General features: G+C 34.5%; 4 protein-coding genes across 10 annotated transcripts in view; 3 read left to right on the top strand and 1 right to left on the bottom strand.

The window, feature by feature from the left end:
* Positions 1-1,034: 1,034 nt before the first annotated feature.
* LOC129800901 (SPRY domain-containing SOCS box protein 3) lies at positions 1,035-9,216 on the top strand. The gene is made up of 3 exons (XM_055845635.1): positions 1,035-2,928; positions 5,710-6,390; positions 8,978-9,216. Exons 1-3 carry the CDS (start codon positions 2,688-2,690, stop codon positions 9,121-9,123), a joined length of 1,068 nt encoding a protein of 355 aa, XP_055701610.1. The 5' UTR covers positions 1,035-2,687; the 3' UTR covers positions 9,124-9,216.
* Positions 9,217-9,284: 68 nt separating this feature from the next.
* LOC129800902 (acyl carrier protein, mitochondrial) lies at positions 9,285-10,573 on the top strand. 3 transcript variants are annotated; one of them, XM_055845639.1, is made up of 4 exons: positions 9,285-9,585; positions 9,822-9,920; positions 9,966-10,088; positions 10,255-10,573. In XM_055845639.1, exons 1-4 carry the CDS (start codon positions 9,421-9,423, stop codon positions 10,432-10,434), a joined length of 567 nt encoding a protein of 188 aa, XP_055701614.1. In that variant the 5' UTR covers positions 9,285-9,420; the 3' UTR covers positions 10,435-10,573. The 3 variants fall into 3 exon arrangements, with proteins under 3 accessions (XP_055701614.1, XP_055701611.1, XP_055701612.1); XM_055845636.1 differs by lacking the exon at positions 9,822-9,920 and having other exon boundaries at positions 9,286-9,585; XM_055845637.1 differs by lacking the exon at positions 9,966-10,088 and having other exon boundaries at positions 9,286-9,585; positions 9,822-9,929.
* Positions 10,574-10,667: 94 nt separating this feature from the next.
* The window catches only part of LOC129803853 (ATP-dependent helicase brm), a 36,462-nt gene continuing 23,928 nt past the window's right edge, over positions 10,668-23,201 (top strand). For 3 of the 5 annotated variants that reach the window (XM_055850667.1, XM_055850665.1, XM_055850664.1), the window contains exons 1-2: positions 10,668-11,244; positions 11,308-11,432. In XM_055850667.1, the coding sequence (XP_055706642.1) occupies positions 10,977-11,244; positions 11,308-11,432 (393 nt within the window). In that variant the 5' untranslated portion in view covers positions 10,668-10,976. The remainder of the gene's footprint in view (positions 11,245-11,307; positions 11,433-23,201) is intronic. The other 2 variants (XM_055850668.1, XM_055850666.1) reach the window with 1 other exon arrangement.
* LOC129803858 (inositol monophosphatase 1-like) lies at positions 19,074-21,114 on the bottom strand. Its single transcript, XM_055850674.1, has 2 exons — positions 20,132-21,114; positions 19,074-20,074 (listed from the first exon to the last, which is right to left on the bottom strand). The coding sequence occupies exons 1-2, from the start codon at positions 20,368-20,370 to the stop codon at positions 19,447-19,449; spliced, it is 867 nt and encodes a 288-aa protein (XP_055706649.1). The 5' UTR covers positions 20,371-21,114; the 3' UTR covers positions 19,074-19,446.

Genomic DNA, 23,201 nt, shown 5'->3' with positions numbered 1-23,201 from the left:
TTCGTGACCTACGTAACCCCTTAAGAAAAATGAAAAAATGATCCAAAAATTAACATTACATCATAACAATATTTCGCTTTTGATTTTTTTTACTAATTAATTACTAAAGAATATCTTAATGGATAATAAAATTTCGAAAAACAAAATTTTGATATAATTATAAATTATAAATTTTAATTTTATTGCTGTCATTTAAGACCGTACTATGATCTCTGTTAAATTTTAAATTAAGATCTGAAAAAAATAGGAGTGGAGCGACCTACATTGAGCTGGGTTCATGCTGAAAACGCTATTTTAACGCATATTTCTAAACTTAAAGGACGTTGGAGCTAGCCCTAATGCAAATTTATATCCACAATGATTTTGTCGATTTTGTCTATCTAAATTACAATACGTTAAACCCAAGCTTCCTTTAGAAATATGCGAAAAATACCGTTTTCAATGTAGCCCTATCTTACTCTACCTGAAAACATTATGGCAATTCGAAATTTATTTCAATATATTTCAAACAATTGAATTGACTACACTTTAGCAAAAATATCTTTTTTTTTTATATAAATTCAGTTTTATTATTTTTCTATAAAACCAAAATAAATTACATTTAGTAATGTCGAAAAAAATTCATTTTGTTTTAAAATAAAAATTCACATAATGTCCAACGCACAATAACGTTTGTTTGTAAACATGTTTTCAAAATTTCCTACGAGAGTGAGTATGACTAGATTTAAGTTTCATTCACTCCCATTAAAAAGTCAAAAACATGTTTGCAAAACAAAAGTTATTGTGCGCTGGGTATAAGAGTCTCGTTTACTCGTCAGCTTGCTAGCCACTTATTTTTTAAATATTTTTTTTTATTTATTTTATTATTGTTCTAACGGTGCTATCACACTAGAATTTTTCACGTTTTAATTTTAAATTCAATTGAGCCAATTGAGCATTAAGATTTCTAGAATTCACTTGAAAATTCTCATAGTCAGGACACATTTTGCAAGAAATTTGCTCAATTTTAAATAGTGCCGCGAGATTTTTGATTGTGAATGACCCCGGAAAATGTGTGATAGTACTTAAAATGTTTTATAAGTTACTTATCTGTTATTCAGAAGGATTCCCAAAGCCAGAAATAAATATTTGTAGGCAAAGGGTTCATGCAGCGACTCTCATACAGTCTTATTGAAAATCTGTATGAATTCGTCCCAACTTTCAACTGAAATTCCTTAACACAACAATTTCCTTCGAATGGCTTTGGAGGAACTTAATGAATTACTCCCGATACTTAAGCTTCACTTAATATTAATTACGAGTAAATAAATTTAATAAGAATAATTTTCTTCAAAAGACTACTTATTTAACTCCAATAAAATTGAAATTATTGAGCAATTTTAACATTTTAATTTGCTGAGTTCATATTTATTTGAGCAACCACATTTATGCTATTTTAACATATTTAAGCAGGTTTTTCTGGACCAAGTATTAATTTTTATTAATACATAAGTGAAGATCTATCAATTCAATTGGTTTCTAGTGCAAAATAACGCAAAGGAACAATTCATCTGAAAATTAAATTGAATTTACAAATTGAAAAAATTCTGGTGTGATAGCACGGTAAAAATTGCAAAGCTTAAAACTATTAATATAATTTTTTAATTTTTATTTTAAAGTTTTTATTGACGAATTGTTGGATTGCCTTTTTGTAATAACGAAATAGTAAATCTTTTATTTTTCATTTGTTGGAGAAGTTGAAGAAGTATTTGTGCAATAACAGTATTAAATCAGAAGGTATTTTGTTTTCTAAAAATATTCTTATCTGTTAAACTTATCACTACCGGATTCTTATCTAGAACAAATTAAATTACTGCCTCTTGCATACAAAACATTATTAGCTATATCTATTGCAAATTCAATAATATCACTCGAGATAGCGAATTAGGTAGAAAGGGTACAAAAGTGATATAATAAGCAACTGATAATTAATTATTAAAAAATAAATTAGCAAATCAAAAAAAACCTTTTATTTTTAAGAGATTTGTGTTTAGGTTTTTAGATACAAATTTCTTGACCGGTCTTAACTCTTCCTAAATTTGCATAAAGACAGTAGATTTTAGCATCTCAATAGTTTTTATTATTTCATGATTACTGTTAGTTCTGGTCTTAACAACAATTTGTAATTTTTGTAAATCACTTTATCCCACGTATAATATTTTTTTTGTTTTTCTGCAAAAAAATTGGATATTCAGCGCATTTATTTGCATGCTCTATGATGCAATTGCAAATCACCAAGTGCTGCATTTATCAATTTCTTCATGGAATATTTCTAAAAGTATGACGCAGTTTGGAATAATTCAGCAGTTTTATTACATATATCCACAATCGCGACATTTTTTTCCATTTGAAAGCATTATTGAGATTTTATTGAGCATCGACATTATCGCGCTCAACCTACTTTCATGGATAACCGTTGCTTCATTTAAAATCTTTTCCGAAAGTCGGCATGACGTCACGATGGCGGAGTTTTGACGTGTTGGTAATGAAAACAAAGGAAAAAGTTGGGCGCAGTGTCGAAGATCGTCGCAAAGTGAAGAAGTTTCTGGATTTTTTTTGAAGTTTTGCAATTTTATTGATAATTTAAGGTTGTGGGTCCGTGTGGAGACTGTAAAAGAGGTTGTGAAGTGATCAGAAATCAAAGGATAATGGGACTGCTTTCGATGATTTATGCGGATATTGATCAACGAAGCACAAAAGTTCCGCCGTTCTGCAGTTGTTTCATCCGGCAGGAACGTGAAGATCCCACTAGGAGACACATAATTGACCATTGTCGATGTGGAGAGGAGCACTGTGATGTGTACGAGTGGTCCTGGGATACAGGGATTCCACATCCCGATTCGTACATCACCAACGCCCTCGTGATCTTTCACCCGGTATACAGCCAAGGTACGGATTAGGGTTGTGGGCGTTTGAAAGTTTCAATGTTTATGTGTTGAAAATTTCATGAAATATTTATTTGCCAAGTTAAAAAAAAACTTAAGAAGCCCTTAAATCCACTAAATGCTCGGATAAAGTTTGAAAAAGACACAAAAAAACAAAGAAAAGGATAATATCGATTATGCCTGGCCTATAGGAGCAATTTATTTAAAAAAAAAATGCCTTTTAAAAGAAAATTTCCCTTATCCTTGTAGGCAGACACGTCAGAATTTTTTTTAATAAAGGCAATTTTTGATGAAAATTGCTTCTAGTGTGTAGACTGTAGACACTATTAAGGACGATATTGAATTACTGATGACCCTGGTGACCAAAGAAAAATCTGTATCCATTGTAAACTAAATTTATGTTTTCCACTAAAAATAATCAGAGAATTTTTTTCTGACACGAGATAGGCGGAAGTACTGAACCTCTCTTGATTTTCAGAATGTTATTCTCTACTGTACGTGATTTTGCTGATCATACTCGATACCTGATGAAGAGGATATTCATCCTGAAAACATAGTAGAGAATAAAATTGTGAAAATCAAGAGAGGTTCAGTGTTTCAGTGCTATATTTCGACCGTATACGTATATAAGCTCAAGTCAAAGTGGGAAATTCGGTCTAATTTTTTGTTCTTCAATTTGAACACAATAAAGTCAAATTGAAGAACAAAAAATTAGATCGAGTTCAGTGTTTCCATCCATCGTTCAACCGTCCCCTGTTACATTCCATTCATTCCAAAAGATCGAAAGACTTCTGAAATGGTTTTTTGACAACCAAATTCCGAACTTATAGTCCTCAAAGGACTATACAGCAGTCCCGCATAAGGGCCTTTACACATTGGGATCATTTTTTGTAAAAAATGGCATTTCTGATAGAATTTTGACGTTTCTACCTACAGCACTGCTAGCAATTTCCTTCAATTTAATGAAAATTGCTCCCAATGTGTAGAGTAGAGGCCTTTATGGCGTCTACACACTAGTAGAATTTTTTTTTAAATGCCTTTTTTAAAAAAATCTGACGTTTTTGCCTATAAGGATAGGGGAAATTTTCTTTAAAAAGGCATCAAATCAATTTCTCGGTAAAAGAAAGTTCAGTATAAGGGCCTCGACAGACCTGAGGATTAGCCGAGAGACGGCTTAGCGTAATTATATTCGAAATAATGATTAAACTACATTTCCATAATTTTCCACTAAGTCGTCTCTCGGCTTAAGTCGTAAGTGTGTCTAGGGCATAAGAACCTCCTACTGAATTTTCTGCACTATTAATCCACGAACTCGGAAGCAAGTGAATTTGTAAAATACGATTCAAAACAAAAGTACCTAACCAAGAAAGAAGCTCAGCAATTTTAGATGAGATTGCTGTCACTGGGATGCTTTTAATTTTCTTTCTATAAATATATTATCATTTTGATTTTATTGTACTTTTTGTAATTTTGTAATTCTACTTAAAAATCTAATTTTAATGCTTAACAATTCACACGAGTTCCATAAAAAAATAAAAGCTTTCTTTACTAGTTTACGAGCTTTAAAATTTAAACTTTCCATCAATGTGAAATGTTAAAAATGGTTTAAGTATGTTTTCCTTCCTCTAATTCTTCTTTCTATATTTTTCTATTGAATAAATTGGTTTTTTTCTGTTTTGTAAACAAACTTAACTTTACAAAATTGCAACGTACTTCTTAAAGAGCAGAAAAACAGTTAAATTTTATTACAGGTGCCACGGACAGTCTGATATTCCAAATGTGATAAATGTCATAAAAATCATGTAGTCTTCTTTCAAGACTATAAAAACATGGAGTTATTAGTACTTAAAAATCGTTTTTCTAATTAAATAGTTCATTATTCATGCCCAAAAGTAAATAATTTAATACTTTACAGTAGACTCTCACTCAATTCGGCTCTTTTTCAATCGGGCGCAAAATTACAGTAGAGTCTCTCAAATCTGAATCTCTCAAATTCGAACGCCGTTTGGATTCAAAATGTCAATTGTGAGGTTATGTTAGAATGTTCGTATTCTTGGTGAATAAAAATCATATTTATGTGCTTCTTCCTGAATGTTTACATACATTATGATCGTATATATTGAAAAGGAAGTATGTTACTACAAAGACTTGTGAGAAAGTACGGAAATTTCATTCAAAGTACAATTTAATCTCACATAAATTTCGTTAGTTTTGAAAAAATCGTTCGAATTTCGGAGGTGAGAAATGTCAGAAATACCCCCCGAGCGTTCGAATTTAAGAGACTCTACTGTATGTTGACAATTTTCACGTTTTATTTTAAAGCAAATTTGTTCAAATTCGCTGTAGTTCCTCTTATTTTATCGTGATTCTTTATATTTGAGCGCTTTATGTGGAATTTACAATGACTATCGATAATTTGGATGACATTTTGCCCCATATGTCCGATTGAGAGAGTCAGTCTACTGTACGTAAAAAAAACCATTTAAAGTCCTTAAAAAACAGCAGTGATTAATCCCTTTAAAGGAAAAAAAAACTAAAATATTAAGATTGTTCATAACTTCTTCGTTATACCTCTGTACCCAAATCGGTTCAAAAATATGTTTTTCCTTTTCGAAACCTGAATTTTCAATAAAATTTTATCAAAAAATTTGTTTTTTGGAGGAATAGTTTTTATTATCAAGAGATCGAGCAAAAAAATATCGTCAAAAATAGCATAATGTAGCGTTTCATAAAGTACTTGTATTTGCTGAAATTTGGTGAATTTCATGAAATTTTGAAACACTAGGTACAGCCATGGTGCGTGGCAACAAGGCCTTGAGGATGGGCATGTGTCACTACTGGGAGATCAAGATGATGTCTCCAGTGTCTGGCACGGATATGATGGTGGGGGTGGGCACGGATAAAGTTGACCTGTGCTCCCATCAGTATTCCTTTGGCAGTACCATCGGCCTCGATGAGCACTCCTGGGGCTACTCCTATCGCGGTGTTATTCTGCATCGCGGTAGGAGTTTCTTCTTTGGCAAGAAGTTCACGCAGGGCTCCATTGTTGGTGTTCTGCTGAATCTGCGCCGAGGCACAATGGACCTGTACATCAACCGTGTGCATCAGGGCCAAGCCTTTCATGACCTGCCCACAGATCCTAGCGTTCAGCTATATCCGTTGATAAGTTCAACGGCGGCCAAGTCACAGATGAAACTGCTGAATGCTGTTTCTTTCCACGAAAATCTTCAATATCACGCCATGAAAACCATCTATCGTCATCCGCAGCTTCTGGCTGAACTCCAGAGCTATCCAATGTTCCAGTCGCTGGTGAAGCGTTTCTGGTTCCTTAGGCAGGACGATAACGTGTACAATACAGATCGTGTAGATCGTATCTCGAAGCGACTGCAGCAGCAGCCGGAGATTCTTGAGAATGCCGTCCTGCTGAAAAATCTCGGCGAGGGGACTTCGTCCAAGGCCGCTAAAGGTGAGCCCTTGCCCTCTCTGCAGTCCCACTAGGGACAAGTACACTCGGGAGACTACCCTAGCCCCCAACATCATGGGTGCTCTGCAATATCAATATCACCAAATCCAGGTCTTTCTCATGCATTTCAACGAGTTGCTCCCACATCTCTATCTATACTCAGAGTCACACTTGTTTGTGTTTCTCACTCACTTTCGAGAGACTTCTATTTTTTTAAACTGCAGAAAAGAAAAGGCTGGTTCAAATATATATATATGTATATTTTTTTGCATAGTTGTTTATTTTTGTCATTTGCCAGAGTCAGAGGATTTTTATTGACGTGCTATTTTCGATTTTATGCAAATTTTTCAGTCAAGTTTTTGGCGATCGCGGGGAAATCGCACACCTTACCGGAACGTGTCAATTAATTCTAATTGGTGGCTATACATTTTTGGATCTTTTTTTTCTGACGAATCCCCCATATTCTTGGATTTGTTTATGCTTTTCTAGCTAGTCTCTGACTGAGAGATTTTGTTTATTCTTATTTTTTTGTTGAGGGGCTTCAAAATACTTTTTGGTTTGCAACATCAAGGTCAATTTTATTGAACGATCTTTTTTCATCGAGTTTTACATAAAATTCTTGATAAAACCTTGATAAACTTTTTTAACCCAGGTTTTTAAGAATTATTAAAAAGTCGAGCTAATTTTCTCTTGAAACTTTGAATGAAAATGAAAAGAATTTTTAATGATTTCTTATAGATAGTAAAATTTTCATCCTCTTTTGTTGAATATTTTAATATTTTAGTCAGCAATGTGAATTATCCGGGGTCAATGCTGTAAGAAGACTAGAAAAAATTAAAATTTAAACTAATAATACATTTTCTATAAAATGTTTAATTATTTTGAAAACATATTTGTCCTATTAAGAAAAGAACAAGTTTTTATTCTCTCTTATACTGCAAATTATTTACCGCACTTTTTGCAGTTGTGCGAAGAATTAAACAATTTAATAATAAAAAATTCTTTAATACAATTTTTAGAGAAATTTTGAGTTGCATTTTCAAAAAGAAAAAAAACAAACAAACAAACAAAAAAGCAATTTGATAGAAACGTGCACTATTTTGGAATGTTTTACCTTTAACAAGTAGATTGCATGCCCGGTATGTATAGCATATCGCAGTTCCAAGTTTCCTGGTGAAGTATTTTAGGATCTAAATAGATTTCTGATTGGAATTAGAATTGAGGAATTTAGAATTCGGATTGAAAGTGTGTAAATAAGAAGCTTTATATTCAATTCCTTAACACTTAAAAGTCTGAAGTGGCATTTTACGCCAATTTCATTTTTTTATTACTTTATTACAGTGAAGAAATCTTTAAACATATAGCAGATTAGATTAGGGTTGTGTTGTGGCATTACTCTTGGCCTGGTTTTTACTTATGAAGCCCTCGTTAAAAACTTCACTTTTTGTCACAAAATGATTTCGAAAACCCTCAAAATTACAAATATTTGATCTGTTCTGATACATCTCATTTTTTGGTTTTCGAAATCATTTTGTGATAAAAATTGCGATCTGTAGGGGAATTCTGTAATTTTCGTGGCATTGTCACGCGAGAGTTCTAAACCTGACAATGCCAATCGAGCTTTTTTTGCCATATCCTATGAGTTCGAAAATGCAATTCATTGAATTTTTAATGAAATTCCTTTTATGATTTTATGAAAATACAGTACGTCTTGGTTGATTTGTTTTACAAAATTCATTGTCTTTGAATTGCCAGAAATCCCAAATATGTGACTTCTGATAATGCCACGTGAGCTGAAATGACAATGTCACGGCTACAGAATAGCATTTTCGAAAAAGCTCTCCTAAGATTCGAACCTTGTCATATGGCATTTCCAGAGTGTTACAGAATCTTTCCGTACAGAAGTAGATATTGAAAAATTTGAAAATCTATTTGAAGATCCAAAAAAGAGACTTTCTTACTTCTTAATACTTTCGCAAGGTGATGGGAGTTACATCCTTTTCGAATTTCGAAGTGTTCAAGTGTCAAAATGTGACGCTCTCCACATTTTTGTGAGGAAAAAAAACAGAACAACGACGTTTACTGTTCTTGCCCTAGTATTTAATCAGTCCATAATCACTGAGTAACTCTTTTGTCACCTTTTAGTGTGATATTTGATAAATTTTCCTTACCTTGTTCGAAAATCTACTTGTGTTTGGGCTCAATTCCCCTCCTGGCCATAAAAAGACAGGCCAAAAGTAGTCCGCACCTAATACGTATGACCATAGAATTTATTTGGCTCTATTTTTTTTAAAAAAAATTTAAACACTAAAAAATTACTTAATTTGCAATTTTAATTCTTTAATTCCTTAAATCCACAGCACAAAAAAATATTTTTTCAAATTACCAAAATTTCACGAAAGTATTAAAAGTTTCGTGAAATTTTAAAGTTCCTTGAAGCTTAAGATCATAAAAGGATTCCTCGATGTTGCATACCCAAAGGCGTTTTTTGCGCACGAAATATTTTCGTTTTCTGCGACGGCACTTTCCTTGTCAGTGGATTATTTTCTTGAGTGTCCGAAGCCCTACTATCGCTTTTCTCGTTTTCCAGATGAGACTGATGAGTACGAAGTGTGTGAGGATGTTTACGGCAATTTAGAGATAACTCACAGAACCAAGGAAATTTCCAATGATTCTTCTGACGATGAAGCTGATGTTGATTTCTTTGACTTCTTCTGCAATCACAAATTGTCCTAAATGGAAAGATTGTCGGAATATTGTTGATTCCCAAATTGCTCAAAATATTTTTCATACAAAAGTGCAAATAAAAGCGATAAGATAAGCCGTTGAGTATTTGATTTGAGTTGGATTAGTCGCTCAATTTTCCGAAACATGGCCGACTTAGCGACAGAATTTCCCCTTCTGCGCAGCTGAGAGGAAAGCTGTCAAAAAATTATGCAACATTTCGTGCGGGGTTGAAGAAAAGATCGGTTTTTTGGGTTGATTTTGCAAGAAAATCTAGTGAGTTTTCCCAGTTTCACATTGTTAATTACAATGGCATCTCTCGTGCGTGGTGTTAGTAGTGCATTTAGTCGAAATAGATGCCTGATTCGTGTGGTAGCACCGAGAATTGCTGGTGTATCTGCCGTTTTGCCACAGAGGTTGCTTCACTGCGAAAAACACCCCAAAACTGCCACCCTTCTCAACAATAACAATCAGGTGAGATGCCCCCATGGGGCAATGTGAGTATATGTGGGGAGAATGGGGTGAAAAATGAGTTTTCTTTGCCGGGAAATCGACCTTCTCTCCCCACCACATTTGTCCGGAGATGTCAATTTGACGATGACATAACCTCACATTTGACCCCCCGGAACAACTATAAAAATGCCTATTTTTCACACGATTTCTTTGTTTTTCTCGTCTGTTTTTCCTCACACAACACTCTCCGTTATCAGTGGCAAATGATTGAGAAAAAATATTTTGCCACAAAGCCGAGTATCGAGGAGATTCGGACACGAGTACTGAAAGTCGTTGCTGCTTATGACAAAGTCAATGTGTCGAAGGTATTTAAAACAATTTCTTTTTTTGGCTTAATTCAGGTGCATGGCTGGCAGTATCAGATTTTGAGAAACTACTCAGCCAAACAGCCTCTCACGATCCAATTTATCACGGAGCGCGTTCTCTTGGTGCTGAAGTTGTACGACAAAATTGACCCCGGAAAGGTATATTGGAGGTTTTCTTTTTGTTTATCCCTCAATTAAGTAGCTATTTTGTCACTCTGAAACTGCCAACAATGACCAGAAACATTGGCCAAATCCTAATTCCATTGAATGCTAGATTAATAATTTCCCAGGTTTATTTTAATGACACTATTTTTCTTTCCGGAAGCTCACAGTTGATTCACACTTTATCAATGACCTGGGATTGGATTCCCTGGATCATGTGGAGGTGATTATGGCCATGGAGGATGAATTTGGCTTTGAGATTCCTGACCATGATGCCGAGAAGCTGAACAGGCCAGCGGATATCGTGCGATATGTGGCGGATAAGGAGGATGTTTATGAGTAAATACTGATTATTTTGCTACAACCCAGCAACTAAAACAAAGCACCCAGAATGTGTAAAGCTATCATGTCTACAGCTGAAATTGAGAAATAGAGATGGAATTTAGAGAATAAAAATCTCCAAGATGATTTTTCCCAAAAGACTGATTTTTTTTTGGCGCCGGCGCTGATTTTTCGGAGTTGAAATGGCCGCCCCGGATTGTTCGGCGCAGACATGACGCCATTTTTGGTATCTGGCAACACTATTCAGTGCTCTGTTGTCACTTCGCTTGTGAATTTTGGTCATCCAATTTTAATTGAGGAATTCACTGAAAATATTGCATTTTCGGGATTAAAAACACAGCAGTCGTGTACATTAGTGTTTCCTGCAACCCCGTGAGGTGATTTCGTGTCACAGGGTTGTGCAGAAAGTGGTTAAATGTTCGTGTAAAGTGAGTCTCTTGTGGACAGACAAACGAAGCCATCTTGTGTTTTGTTCTTCAGTGAATTTTCACTTGAGCTTTTACCGCATAAATCTATTGGAAAACCGAGAAAGAACTGTGGAAAATGGCGAGTCCATCGCCACAGAGTAGTCCTATGCCGCCACCACAGGCACCGAGTCCAATGGGACCGCCGTCTCAGTCACCGGCACCCTCCCCATCTCCCCAGAGTCCCTATCAACATCCTCCACATCCCCATGGCCCGGCGCCTCCGCAGCCTCATCCTCCACCACCCCATCTCAATGGACCACCGCCTCCACACCATATCCCACCAACTGGACCGCCCCATATGCAGCATCATCCGGGAATGGGGCCCCATGGAGGAATGCCTCAAGGTGAGTTGGTAATCGCGGTGCTGCCCAGGTGTTCCTTTCCTCACACAGTCTGTGCCATTGCAGGGCCACATCCGGGCATGTCGATGCCACCACAGGGACCTCCGATGCCCCCTATGGGCTACCAGCCCCACAACATGCCCCCAAATGCCGTGAGTCCCACTCATTCCCTTTTCCATGGACAGAGAAATGTGAGTGTTGAACGATTGAGAGATCTTTTCTTGTGGCCAGTGTTGAGTTCCGTAGATTTGTATGTAGTCGAATTGGGAAGATAGGAAAATGTCTCAAAGGGAGAGCCTTGAACTAAGGGCACAATCACATTGACAGTAAGATGCTGACCGTATTTCGTTATTTTACGCATTTTCATTGCAATTCTTACGCAAATTCTCGATTACCGTATTACCTTATCTCATACTCGGTGACACTATGTGAAAATAGTATTGAAAAAATTGAAGAAATAAAACGAAAACGATAAACGGTAAGCAAAAAAAACCGTAAGAGAATTTATTCGTACAGTTTTTTGCTCACCGTTTATCATATTTTCGTTTTATTTCTTCATTTTTTTTTTATATTATTTTCACATAGTGCTACCGAGTATGAGATAAGGTAATACGGTAATTGGGAATTTGCATTGGAATTGCAATGAAAATCCGTAAATTAACGAAATACGGTGAGGCTTTGTCGGTGACGGGTGAGCGTTTTACTGTCAATGTGATTCTGTCCTAAATGGTATTTAAAAATCTTATCTAGGGGAGACTGGGGTAAAATTTGTCAAAACGAAAATTTCAATATACACTATTTTCTAAAATAAAAGAGGCTGAGGCTTGAAATTTTTATTATAGATAGCCTTCATGAACATTCATAAACTCACAGAGTTTCAAGGGATTCGAGGAAGAATTATGTAGAATAAAAAATAATGAAATTTTGAGCCCTATTTTTTGGAATATTTGGTTTACAGAAATATCAATACTGATTAGCTCAATTTAAGCACATTTTTCGTTAAGATAGAGAAAAATTATCTTCGACAAAGTTGTCGAGAAATAAGTTTCCTATAAAAATATGTCTATTTGATATTTTTAACGTTTGCGAGAGTAAAACGTCACAAATTGTCCAAAGACTGACAAAATTTGCCCCAATCGACTTTTAGAAAATGATTCGAAAATCACATTTCTTTCGAAATAGAGTAAAATAGTCTTCTGCAATGTTGTAGAGCAGTAAATTTCCTATAAGAATATGCTCATTATAAAACGTTTAGTTTTCTCAGAGCTCGTGAAAGAATTAAATATATGTTTTGACAAGTTTTGCCTCAAGCTCCCCCAATCCTCTTCGATACTTGCCTGACCAAAGAACTTACAATCTCTTTCGAGATTATTTAGTCCCAGGCTGAAAGAGTCGATTTTAGAAATTTTTAATCGAAAAGAGAAGTTACTGTATTTTCTAAATACTTTCAAAAATTAATCGATTAAGATTCATTCAAGACGATTTTATTCGTATGAAGCATATGCATCATCTGAATCATAAAATAGTTTTTATTTAAGAAATTTGATTTTATTAGTGAAAGTAGGGTAAAATAGGTAATTTTGGAACCATTTTATCTTTGGATTTGACTTAATAAAGCGGAATAGGAATCAGGCGAATCAAAAAAAAAAAAAAGTAAGGTTGAAAGAAAAACAAAACAGGATTGATTCAAACGATTTTCCATAAAATTTAGATTATTGAATTTAATGTGCAAGGAGTTTAAAGTTTAAAGTAAAAAGGGATGGTAAAGGGTCTCATGCTTTGCGCAAAGCTCGAACTCGCAATTTAGATGCTATATCTAAAAAGTATTTTACACAATTTACCGTTTATTGGTCCACAACTCATTTGAACCGGTTCATGAATCAGTCAAAAAAATATTTTAAATATTACTTAGTGGTACGTAATCGGTTCATAACCGATTGGAACCGGTTCAGACTTGCCTAAAATTCCAAGACCTTTCCAAAGAATCCAAATATGATACCATTCGATTGAAAAGTACGCTTTCTAGGGTGTTTTAAACTTTCACCTTAAAAAGTCGATATTAGGAATGATTCAACGGTATTTTCACATATTGACAAAATATCCTCGTGGCGACAGCCAATGGACAGAATTTTTGTAGTTGAAAAGCAATTTTATAATTATTTTAAGGGAGCAACCTGAATTACAAGGGCAAGGGAAGTCTACAGCTATTGCATAAATCGATAGATTATCTAAAAATATATGATAAAAAATTCAAAAACCAATTCGAATCATTTCCGAGTATATACAGGGACGAAAGCAAAGGAAAGTCTATAAGATTTTAAAACTATAGGACAAACATTCAAAACCTTTAATCGTGTTCTCTAAACTTCTCATTTTAACAATTTGTCCGAATTGACAGAAAAGATTAAGAAAAAACTTATTGATCGAATAAAACGAGTACTTATTCTATTCAGAATTAAATTATCTTCTAGTTGGAATAAAATAATTGTTGAAAATCTTTTTTTCTAAATTTTATATTATGATAAAGTCAAAATTTTGCCCAAAAAGTGATTTTTTTTAAATCACCGAAGAGAAAGTTACAATTTCACAATTTTTTCTGTTTTATTTTCTTTTTTTTTCAAATAAGAATTATGAGCTGCACATCTTCTGCCAATTAGAGACTGATTTGACGAGACCCTTCAATTAACAACTTATTAGTCAGCTATTTTGTAATATTTTTTTTTCAAAAAAAAAAAAAACTTATTTAAGCACTTTAAATATGTTTAAACAAGTATGAAAAATTTCAAGAAGCTTGGACTTTGCATTTTATTTAAAAGAAAAAACTAAATCGCGAAAAACAGCTCATTTTTAGTCCCCTAATTCAGGTTACAGGGGGTCTGTGGTACAATTGCTAAGAGCGTTCGGCTCTTGGGCGGTGTGATCCCCGGCTCGACTGTCACAGTTGTGAGTTCGAGTCCCGCCCGGTGCAAATGATTGAAACGTCTGAATGGACATATTTCTCATACACAATGTAGTAATCTGTATAAGAAAACTTGTAAAACTGAAAAAATGTACAAAATGGCGAAAAAAGCCCGGTAGGGGAAAGTGACCATGCTTGATAACGTCCAACCTTGATAATAACTAACTTTTTCCTATGTTAATCAATAATTGTAACTCAAGGCAATATATTTTAATAGCTGGTCCTAAGCCTCACATTTCCTGAAAAAATTAGGAGCCTAGCCCTTTGTTCCTAGTTCCAGGAAGCAAAAATCGAAAATAGACCCAAATCTGTAATTTCTATGGATGATATTTCATTCGATTTTTCATAGTTAATAATATTTATCAGAAGAAATTCCTATTACAGGTCATTGAGGGTTGACCATGGTTAATATTTCTGGAAAAATCTTTTTCATAAGAAAGCCTTGTTTTGTGGGTGGTGGAAAATCAATAAATCCTTCTTCTGTCCATGCTTTACAATAAGAAAGAGCCATGCTTGATAATTCACTGTCATTGTATCAGATTCTTTCGTCCTCACACCTATTGCAATCATGTGATTTCATCGAATACTAGAATCTAGAAAATAAAAACCATAAAGTCAATAAATCAAAAATAATCTCACACAATTATGCCGCAGTTGAGTATTTATGGAACAAATTTGCATTATTTACACATAAGAATATTTTTTCAAGATTGCACAAACCGATTACACAATGAAAGAATCATATCTCCCATAAGCTCCTACAGCTTATAATTGATTTTTGTGTATCTTTAACATAACCTCACTTTCATATTTTGTTTTTGTTTTTTTTTTCAAAAGAAGTAAGTTCATGAAGATTGTGAAACATTTTGTGATTCAGTTTAAAGTAAGGTGAGTTAATTATTTTATTTATTTTAGCGATAAATACAATACAAAATATATTCTATTTATTTACGCAGAAGATCCAGAAGATGGTGAAAAACAAAGTAAGAAGCGAGAAACGCAACAGTGTGGATGAGACAGTAAATGCAGACTAATCTTCAGGAAATTTCCCAAAACAGAACGAGAACTGGGGACAGGATACTTCTGCAGCCTTTGGAATCCTGATCTTCCGGAAAGTCAGCAGTGAACTTTGAGTTCAATGGTTTCCGGAAGTGGCATCTTTCTCAATGAAATCTTACGCAAATCTTACTCAATGACAACCGCTTGAGATGCTCAACTGCCCCTGTTCATCCTGATGATGATGATCTTGTTCATCCGATAAAGCTTCAATCCTGAGCCAAATCCCTCATTCTGCTACTGTGTAGATTGGATATGTTCAGGGAGTTGTGCGCGCCTCCAAATAAATTTTTAGAGGATATCAGGCTTCACAGGGCAACAGTGGAACTTAGGTGGTCATTAAACATTAAATTAAACAATGGAAAATAGATTTTTTTAGCGATATTATAAATAAATAATAAAAGGGGTTTATTCAAAGGAATTTTTTGTACAGTGTCTGTCCAGGAGGTTTCTCATTTCATCTATGCTTTCGGGGATCCGGGAAGATTCCCGGAAACCCTTTAAAATATTCTTCCTTCTGCTATTTAGGGTTTCTGAGAGTCTTTTAGGGTTTCTCGATCTGGGGCTTCTCTGATTCTCCTGGAGATTTCCTGCCGAAAGATCAGGTCGATTTTGTGCAATTCCGATGGTTCAACTTTCTCCTTTTCCCTCGGCGGCTCTGGAGGCTCCTCCGGATTGGCCAGGTGGTAAAGTACATTTTCTCTGAACTCATTGAAGTCCAGGCTTTGATTTTCCTCAATGGTAAGGGTCTGCAGATTGGTATCTTGAGGAGGAGGCTCAATTTTTGAAAAGAGATTAGCAATTGTGACATCCGGAACCGCATTCGAACGGCTCCTGTTCCTCTCCAGGGCTTTTTCCAGGGAAATCATAAACCACACCTGAAAGTACCCAGTTCTGTGCTTCCTAGCCACACTAAAAACTTCCTTCCTCATGCTGCTGTACGTCATAATGTCGTCGATAATCAAAACACCCGGATCCTCCAATTCCTGGAATTTCTCAACAAACTCCTCTATTCTCCGCAACATTTCCATATATATATAGCATGTCCCAGGCTTCACAAAATCATCATAGCACAGATGATAAACTGTTAGATCACTGGACATGCTGGAAATCCTCCTGGCTGTTGACGTCTTCCCGAAAGCTGGAATTCCAGCGAAGAGACACAAACATAGAGGAATTTTCTAATCATTCATTGAAGCTTCCGTCACTCCAACGACGGTGGGGGCAGTTTCCTGAATTGCTTTGGCCTGGTTAGCCTCCAATTCAGCTATCCTCCTGGTGTTTATCTCCTGCTGAACTTCAATGTAAACTCCAAGAATTTTTTTTTTATTCACCAGATGTTTTCGTTTATGTCAATAATTGACATAACCTTAAACTTTCGTGTTCATATTTTAGAAAAATGGTTTCATTTTTGTTGTGAAAATACGTCCTAGAAAAATTGCTTGAAAGTGATTCTTTATTATCTTATCCCTTGTGCAAACAAATTAATCAGCTAGATTAGAGTTCTGTCTAAATATTATTGTGTAATTTTTTGTGTCCGGTGTAATATTTACAGCGGAAAATGGGCTTATATTGGTAGGGAAAATCTCTATACAGGTAGGCATTTGGTCCAACCTTTATAATAATCGCCACTGTATTTTCATTTTCCTTCTGGGGAAATCAGAAGGATTTCCAGGAATTACTTCAGGTGGGATTATGAACCTAATAAGTGAGACATTTTTTTGTCCTAGTGGAAAAAACGCTGCGATTTATGTGGCAGTCAGAAAAAAAATCCAAATCTCAGACATCATTTCACAGTATCAAGCATGGTCACTTTCCCCTACATCAAAATAAATAAAAAAAAAGAATAATAAAAAAATCGGGATCGCTGCATATGCACATTTTGATGAAAAACATATGAGTTCAGGAATTAATCCAGATCATACAAAAAAATATTCTACGCACCAAAAGATCTAAAAAAATGCGTAAGGGTTAAATAACTGTGCAGCATTATTAGAAACTTTTAATTGCATTTTCTTCAATTTTTTAACTTTTTCAATCAGGCTTGACCTTGAACCCTTTAAGGCTCAATGCAATGGGTTACAGCCCAAAAATCAAAACCTTCTTATATGACAAAATAACTTTCCATAGTCAAAAATTTGTTTTTATTTTCAAAGCCCGTTTTTTAAAGATTTTAAAGTTGATATAGAGACTTAAATATTTCAGTTCAAGTGTTTAAATTTTTTAAGCTTTTAAGCTTAAATGCAACAAATTAAAGAATTATCCGAATAAAAATATCAACGTTTTTCAGATGAAATTTTCTAACATACCGTAGATGCGAGTGACCGTCCTCCGTTAGTGACTTTGACCCCCTACTCTTCATCAACTGTTCTTTAATTCTAATGCTTGAGAACGATCTTTACCGATATTAGACATTGTTGGTCACCCACGGAGGACAAAGTTATCCGTATCTACGGTACCGTAAAAACGAGTTTGTCTTCCGACGGTGACTTTGTCACCCTGTTTCTTGTAAGCTCTTCTTTAATTCTAGCACTTAAGGATTGTATTTACCAAAACGATATGTTAGATTTGATTAGTGAATTGCTAGAATTTAAGACAAGCTAATGAACAGCTGAATGGCTGTTGGTTGCATCTACGATTATATTTAAAATTTTGACTTTCCATCCTTGCTTTTCGTAAGCTTCTCTTTAATTCAAGCACTTAAGACTTTAAAGGCTTTAGAATTATTTAGATTTAGACCATCCTTAAGTGCTAGAATTAAAGAAAAGTTTATGAAAAGCCACCCGAATCTACGGTAAGCTTGAAATACTTGAACCTTTCTTAGTCTTTGATTCTGAATTAGAGATATTTCATTCTGTCTCAAAATATTTAATTAATCTTCACCTGTAATCAAGAGGACGATAAAAAAAAACTTAATGTAGATTTGAGATAGTCGTCCAAGACGAAAATGTTCCTATTTATAAAACTAATATTTTCGCAGATCCTGGTATATTCAAATTTTTTTTTATCTACACAGTAAAAAATTGTGTGAGAAATAAAGTTGTGTATTTGAAAAGTTGTGTAAATTCACAAGCAATATGGTTGTAAATTGTAAAATTACTATCATAGTGGTGGTACGATACTAACATAATGCTAGTAAAATTATGTATTGTGTAAGGAAATTTGTGTATTGGAAAATTTGTGTGAGAACTGTCAAAATTCCATTGTTTACTATTGCAATTTTTCTAAGATTTCAGATAGATTTTGCATTTTTAACTGCCTAATTGTCTTCTGGAATCATTCATTGGATTCTTAAAATGTGCCTCAGTCGTGAAAAATTAGGAATAATTATGTAATAACAGAAAACAGAGGAAGCTTCATGTAAATTAGAAAAATTGACGATGCAACTCTTGGCCATTTGCTGAAGAGAAGTAAGCAAGTCGGTAACGCAGGCAGAAAACACGAGACCATCAACGCAAAGATTATGGGTTCAAGTCTCAGACTCTCTCTTATTTTTTTTCCTTTTTTTATTCTTTTTTTCTTTTTTTTCTTAGTTTAATACCGAGACATATCACAGATAATACAAATAAACCGAACAAAATTGCTCTACAATCAAAATTATAGACAGGAAGCCATTTTATAAAATTTAAAATACACAACTTTGCCAATACACAACATTGCCAATACACAAAACTTACAACCATAGCGCTCGTGCAAAAATTACCAATCGTAGTGGTTGTAAATTTTTTTTACTGTGTAAATAAACGCATTTTGCAAAACATATTTTTGTCTTACATTATCCGGAAACTAACCTTTATTATCTAAAGAAATGAAGATCTTTTTTGTTAAGTCTGATTTTTTTTATTTGCAACTTTTCAGTATGACTGTAACATTGTAAAACTTACATTTGTTTTATTCTTTATTTGAAAAACATGTTTTTACCGTAATACGTTTTCTGTACTTATTATGTGTAACATTTAAATTGACAAAATAAATCCTAATTAGTTCAAGGCATTATATTTGAGACATTTTCACTTTTCAACTATTTTGTAAATTGCATGCAACAATGTGTGAGTGTGATGATGATGTTTTATTATTTTATAAAAAAAAAGATATTGGGGTAATAACGACAAAAATCATATAAGCAAAAAGAAAAATAATGATTTTGATTTCGAGGTTAATATAATTGACAATATTTTTCGAGATGAAAATCATTTGGAAAAGGTAATAACTTTTCCCTCACATTCCCTATTGACGGCTAGCATCTCGTCGTAGAGTTGTAGAGTTCCGGCAACTAAAACTTGAGCCTCCATAATGTCATAGGGGCCTCCTTTGTGGTTTTTAACCACTCCACCGGCTTCCTGGATTAGCAGAGCTCCAGCTGCTATATCCCAAGGCATTAGGTATTCCATTTGGTAGGCATCAATAGATCCCCGTGCGACGTAGCAAAGGGCTACGACGATTGATCCTAGAGAACGAATCCCAATGGCACGGCTACTTAGAATATAAGTACGGCCAATGACGTCGTCACGGAGACTTTGAGCCCATCCTAGAGACACTTCCACTGAAATTACGGCATTCTTGAGTTCAGTAATTCGACTGCAGTGGATTTGTTGGCCATTTAGGAAGGCTCCTCGGCCTCGGATGGCCGTGTAGAATTCGTTATGGATGGGATTGAAACAGATGGCTAGAAGAAGTTTCTTGTCCACTGCAAGAGCCACAGAGATGGAAATGAGGGGATTGCAGTGGATAAAATTCGTTGTTCCGTCAATTGGGTCAATGATCCATGTAGGATCACTGGTCAAGGGATTCTTTGCAGCTGATTCTTCAGCGATAAATCTGAAAAAAAGGTTTTTATTTATTTTGAAAGGAAAATTGGATTAAAGAATGTCTAACTTGTGATTTGGATATTTTTCCTTGATGCCGTCAATGATGATATCTTCAACTTTTTTGTCGTATTCCGTAACAAGATCCACTGCTACAGTCTTTACTTTAACATCTTTGGTCTTGGTAAAACCCTCAACAATTAGATCACCTCCTTTTTTCACTAAATCCTTCACGTAATTGAAACACTCTTGGAGATTTTCCTCAGTGGAAAAATCAGGAAATTCTGCCAATTCACTAAAATTAACCATTTTTTCTTGCAAAATGCCAAATTCAAAGAACAATACCTAATGGATTTGAGATAGCAACTAAATAATGCTTCTCAAATGTATTTGTATTGGAGTCTAATATTCTCCCTACTCCGAAAATTTGCGGTTTTTTTTCTAGAAGTGATTATTAAGCAAAGCGATAAAGACTTTTTATCTCCTGAAACCACATTTTCAAATGTGAGAATCAGTATTAGAAAACCACGTAAAACACATATTTGACTTAACACATTGTAAATGACATAGATTTTTGTCTTCTAACAATTACCATGATAAGTATTCTTAGCAAAGATTTTGCATATCAGTATGCCCAATTGATTTTCTTGGGAAGCAATATTGATGATTGGTTTTTTCCACAATTGGATCCGATTAGATTTTTTTTGCACTCTGTCGGCAGTACAAGAATAATTAATTGATCAATTGAATTCCATCAGAAGAATCAGAAGATCTAGAGTAGAAAAAATTAAATTTTACACACGAGAGATTCTTTTGATTGATGCTAGAGGTCATAGTTTGTTGATTCAGCGCTGATAATGTCTGACCTTCCTTAAGAATAAAAAGATAGCTCTTTTTATTTGCTGAAAACGCGAGTATCTTTGTTGTGTAAGAATATTTAGTTCAGTAGAACTTTTTTACTGGGAAATTTATTTATTTGTTTTATTTTCTGTCAATAGAGGAAGGTCTTCAGGCATCGCACATGCTGTGACTTCGAACATTTAATATTTTTTCTATATTCTTTTAATGAAATTCTGACCATGGAACACTTACTTTTTGAAATTAGGCCCTTATGCCTCTGACACAACTTTTAGATTGGTAAAATTTTGTAAAGTCAAAACTCGCGTGTCAATTTCGGTCTTAAAATGGGATTAGACTAAATTGAATTTGCAGTGACGTTCAAAAGAAGAAGAAGAATCCAAAAGAGTGGCATAGACAAATACAAAGATTTAAACAAAGATATGTGAATTTCGAGTACATGGAATTTTTCTAATCTTAAAGATGTGCCAGAGCCATTAATGTCTTCAGCACACATTTCAGATCGGTAGAATTTCATGAAATCAAAATTAAGTCCCTTTCTCAAACTATTTGCATAAGTCTATCTCTTTCATACACAAAATTGGACTGAACCTAAATTTAATTTGGTGTGATGTTGAAAAGAAGACGAAGAAGAGTGCGAAAGGATAGACATATGAAAAGCTTTTAAGAAAGAGAGGGATGTGAATTTTGACTTTATGAAATTTTCCTGATCTAAAAGATGAGCCTGATCCATTACAGATTAGATGACTGCTGTGAAAAGAAAAAAATATATTTAGGAGCAAGCGCCCATGCTTTATACGATCCCAAGCTTCGTAATATACTAAATGTTTCCTATGTTTCTGAATAAATGTGACTTCGAAAATATATTTTAAAAACTGGGCACATTTCCCTTGTTTATTTTTATATTGATGAGATCAATCACATTTATTGAGAAACATAGAAAACATTTAGTCATTATAAAGCCTAGGATCGTTCGAAGCATAGGTACTTTCTCCTAGTTCACTTATTTGTTTTTTTTTAATGATTCAAAAAATTCCAGCTAAAATATTTATCTATTAAGAACGAGGGAAGACGCTTTCAAGCACTTGTCTTAACAGACACTGAATTTTATTTTTCTCCATTTCAATTCTAAAAAAAAGAATTATTTTATCGTGTAACCATATAAGAAGTGATTTTGTCACATAGCGTTTAAATCCGAAAACTGAATGAAGAAAAATATTATTAAAATCGACGCAATGTCAAACTTTCCGTGTATGACTTTAAGGAAAAACCTTTCAAAATCAAAATCCCGAAAAGATAAAATCCCTGAATGGGTCGAAATCTCGAATATGTAAAAAATCTGAATGAGCCAAAATCTTAAATGGGTCAAAATTTCGAAAAGATATTGTTATAGATAATTATTTTCAAACATATAGGGTCCACTCCTCTTACATTGCTTGATAAAGGCAAAATCTACAATAGGTCGAAATCCTGAAACCAAAATCCCGAATACACCATAATCCCGAAAACTAAAATTCCGAAGGCAACCATAACGCCAAAATCTCGAAAAGCTAAACTCCCGATAAAAATTCCGAATAGATCGAATTGATCGAAATGTTGATTGGATCGAAATCTCGAATACTGTAGTCTCTCTCTCAATCGGGCATATGAAGCAAAATGTCATGCAAATTATTGATGGATTTGGGCATCAAAATCATTGTAAATTCCACAAAAAGCGCTCAATTATAAAGAATCATGGTAAAATAAGAGGAACTACAGCGAATTTGAACAAATTTGCTTTAAAATCTAAGGTGAAAATTGTCAACAAAATTTTGCACCCGATTGAAAAAGAGCCGATTGAGCGAGAGGCTACTGTATTACACAGTTCTCTCCGATATCCGGTTGACAGCTGCCAAACACTGACGGTTGACGAATTCAAAACTTTTTTTACGAAACATGCAGCTTGTCCAGAGTGAATTAATGTGTCATTTTAATTTTATCAAAACCTTTGATACTTAATTGTGGTACAAAATGAAACATAAGCGCACCACAAAGAAAATTCTGTTGTTTTTTGACAGAAAATAATTTCACACAGCGCAACATTGAAAAAGCATTGACCAGATTCAAAAAACCCAAATGTCATTTTGTGCCCCCGTCAGCCGGATATCGAAAAGAGCTATGTAGTTCGAAAATTCGAATGGCCAAAATCGGAAAAGCCAAAATCCCAACAGCCAACCCGAAGGCCAAACTCCCGACAAGACAAAATCCAGAATAGGTAGAAATCCCAAATGGGTGCAAAATTC

Source organism: Phlebotomus papatasi, chromosome 2 (genome assembly GCF_024763615.1).
Source record: "Phlebotomus papatasi isolate M1 chromosome 2, Ppap_2.1, whole genome shotgun sequence".
NCBI lineage: Eukaryota > Metazoa > Arthropoda > Insecta > Diptera > Psychodidae > Phlebotomus > Phlebotomus papatasi.
Note: the sequence above shows the minus strand (reverse complement) of the source record. Positions and strands in the feature narration are given on the sequence as shown.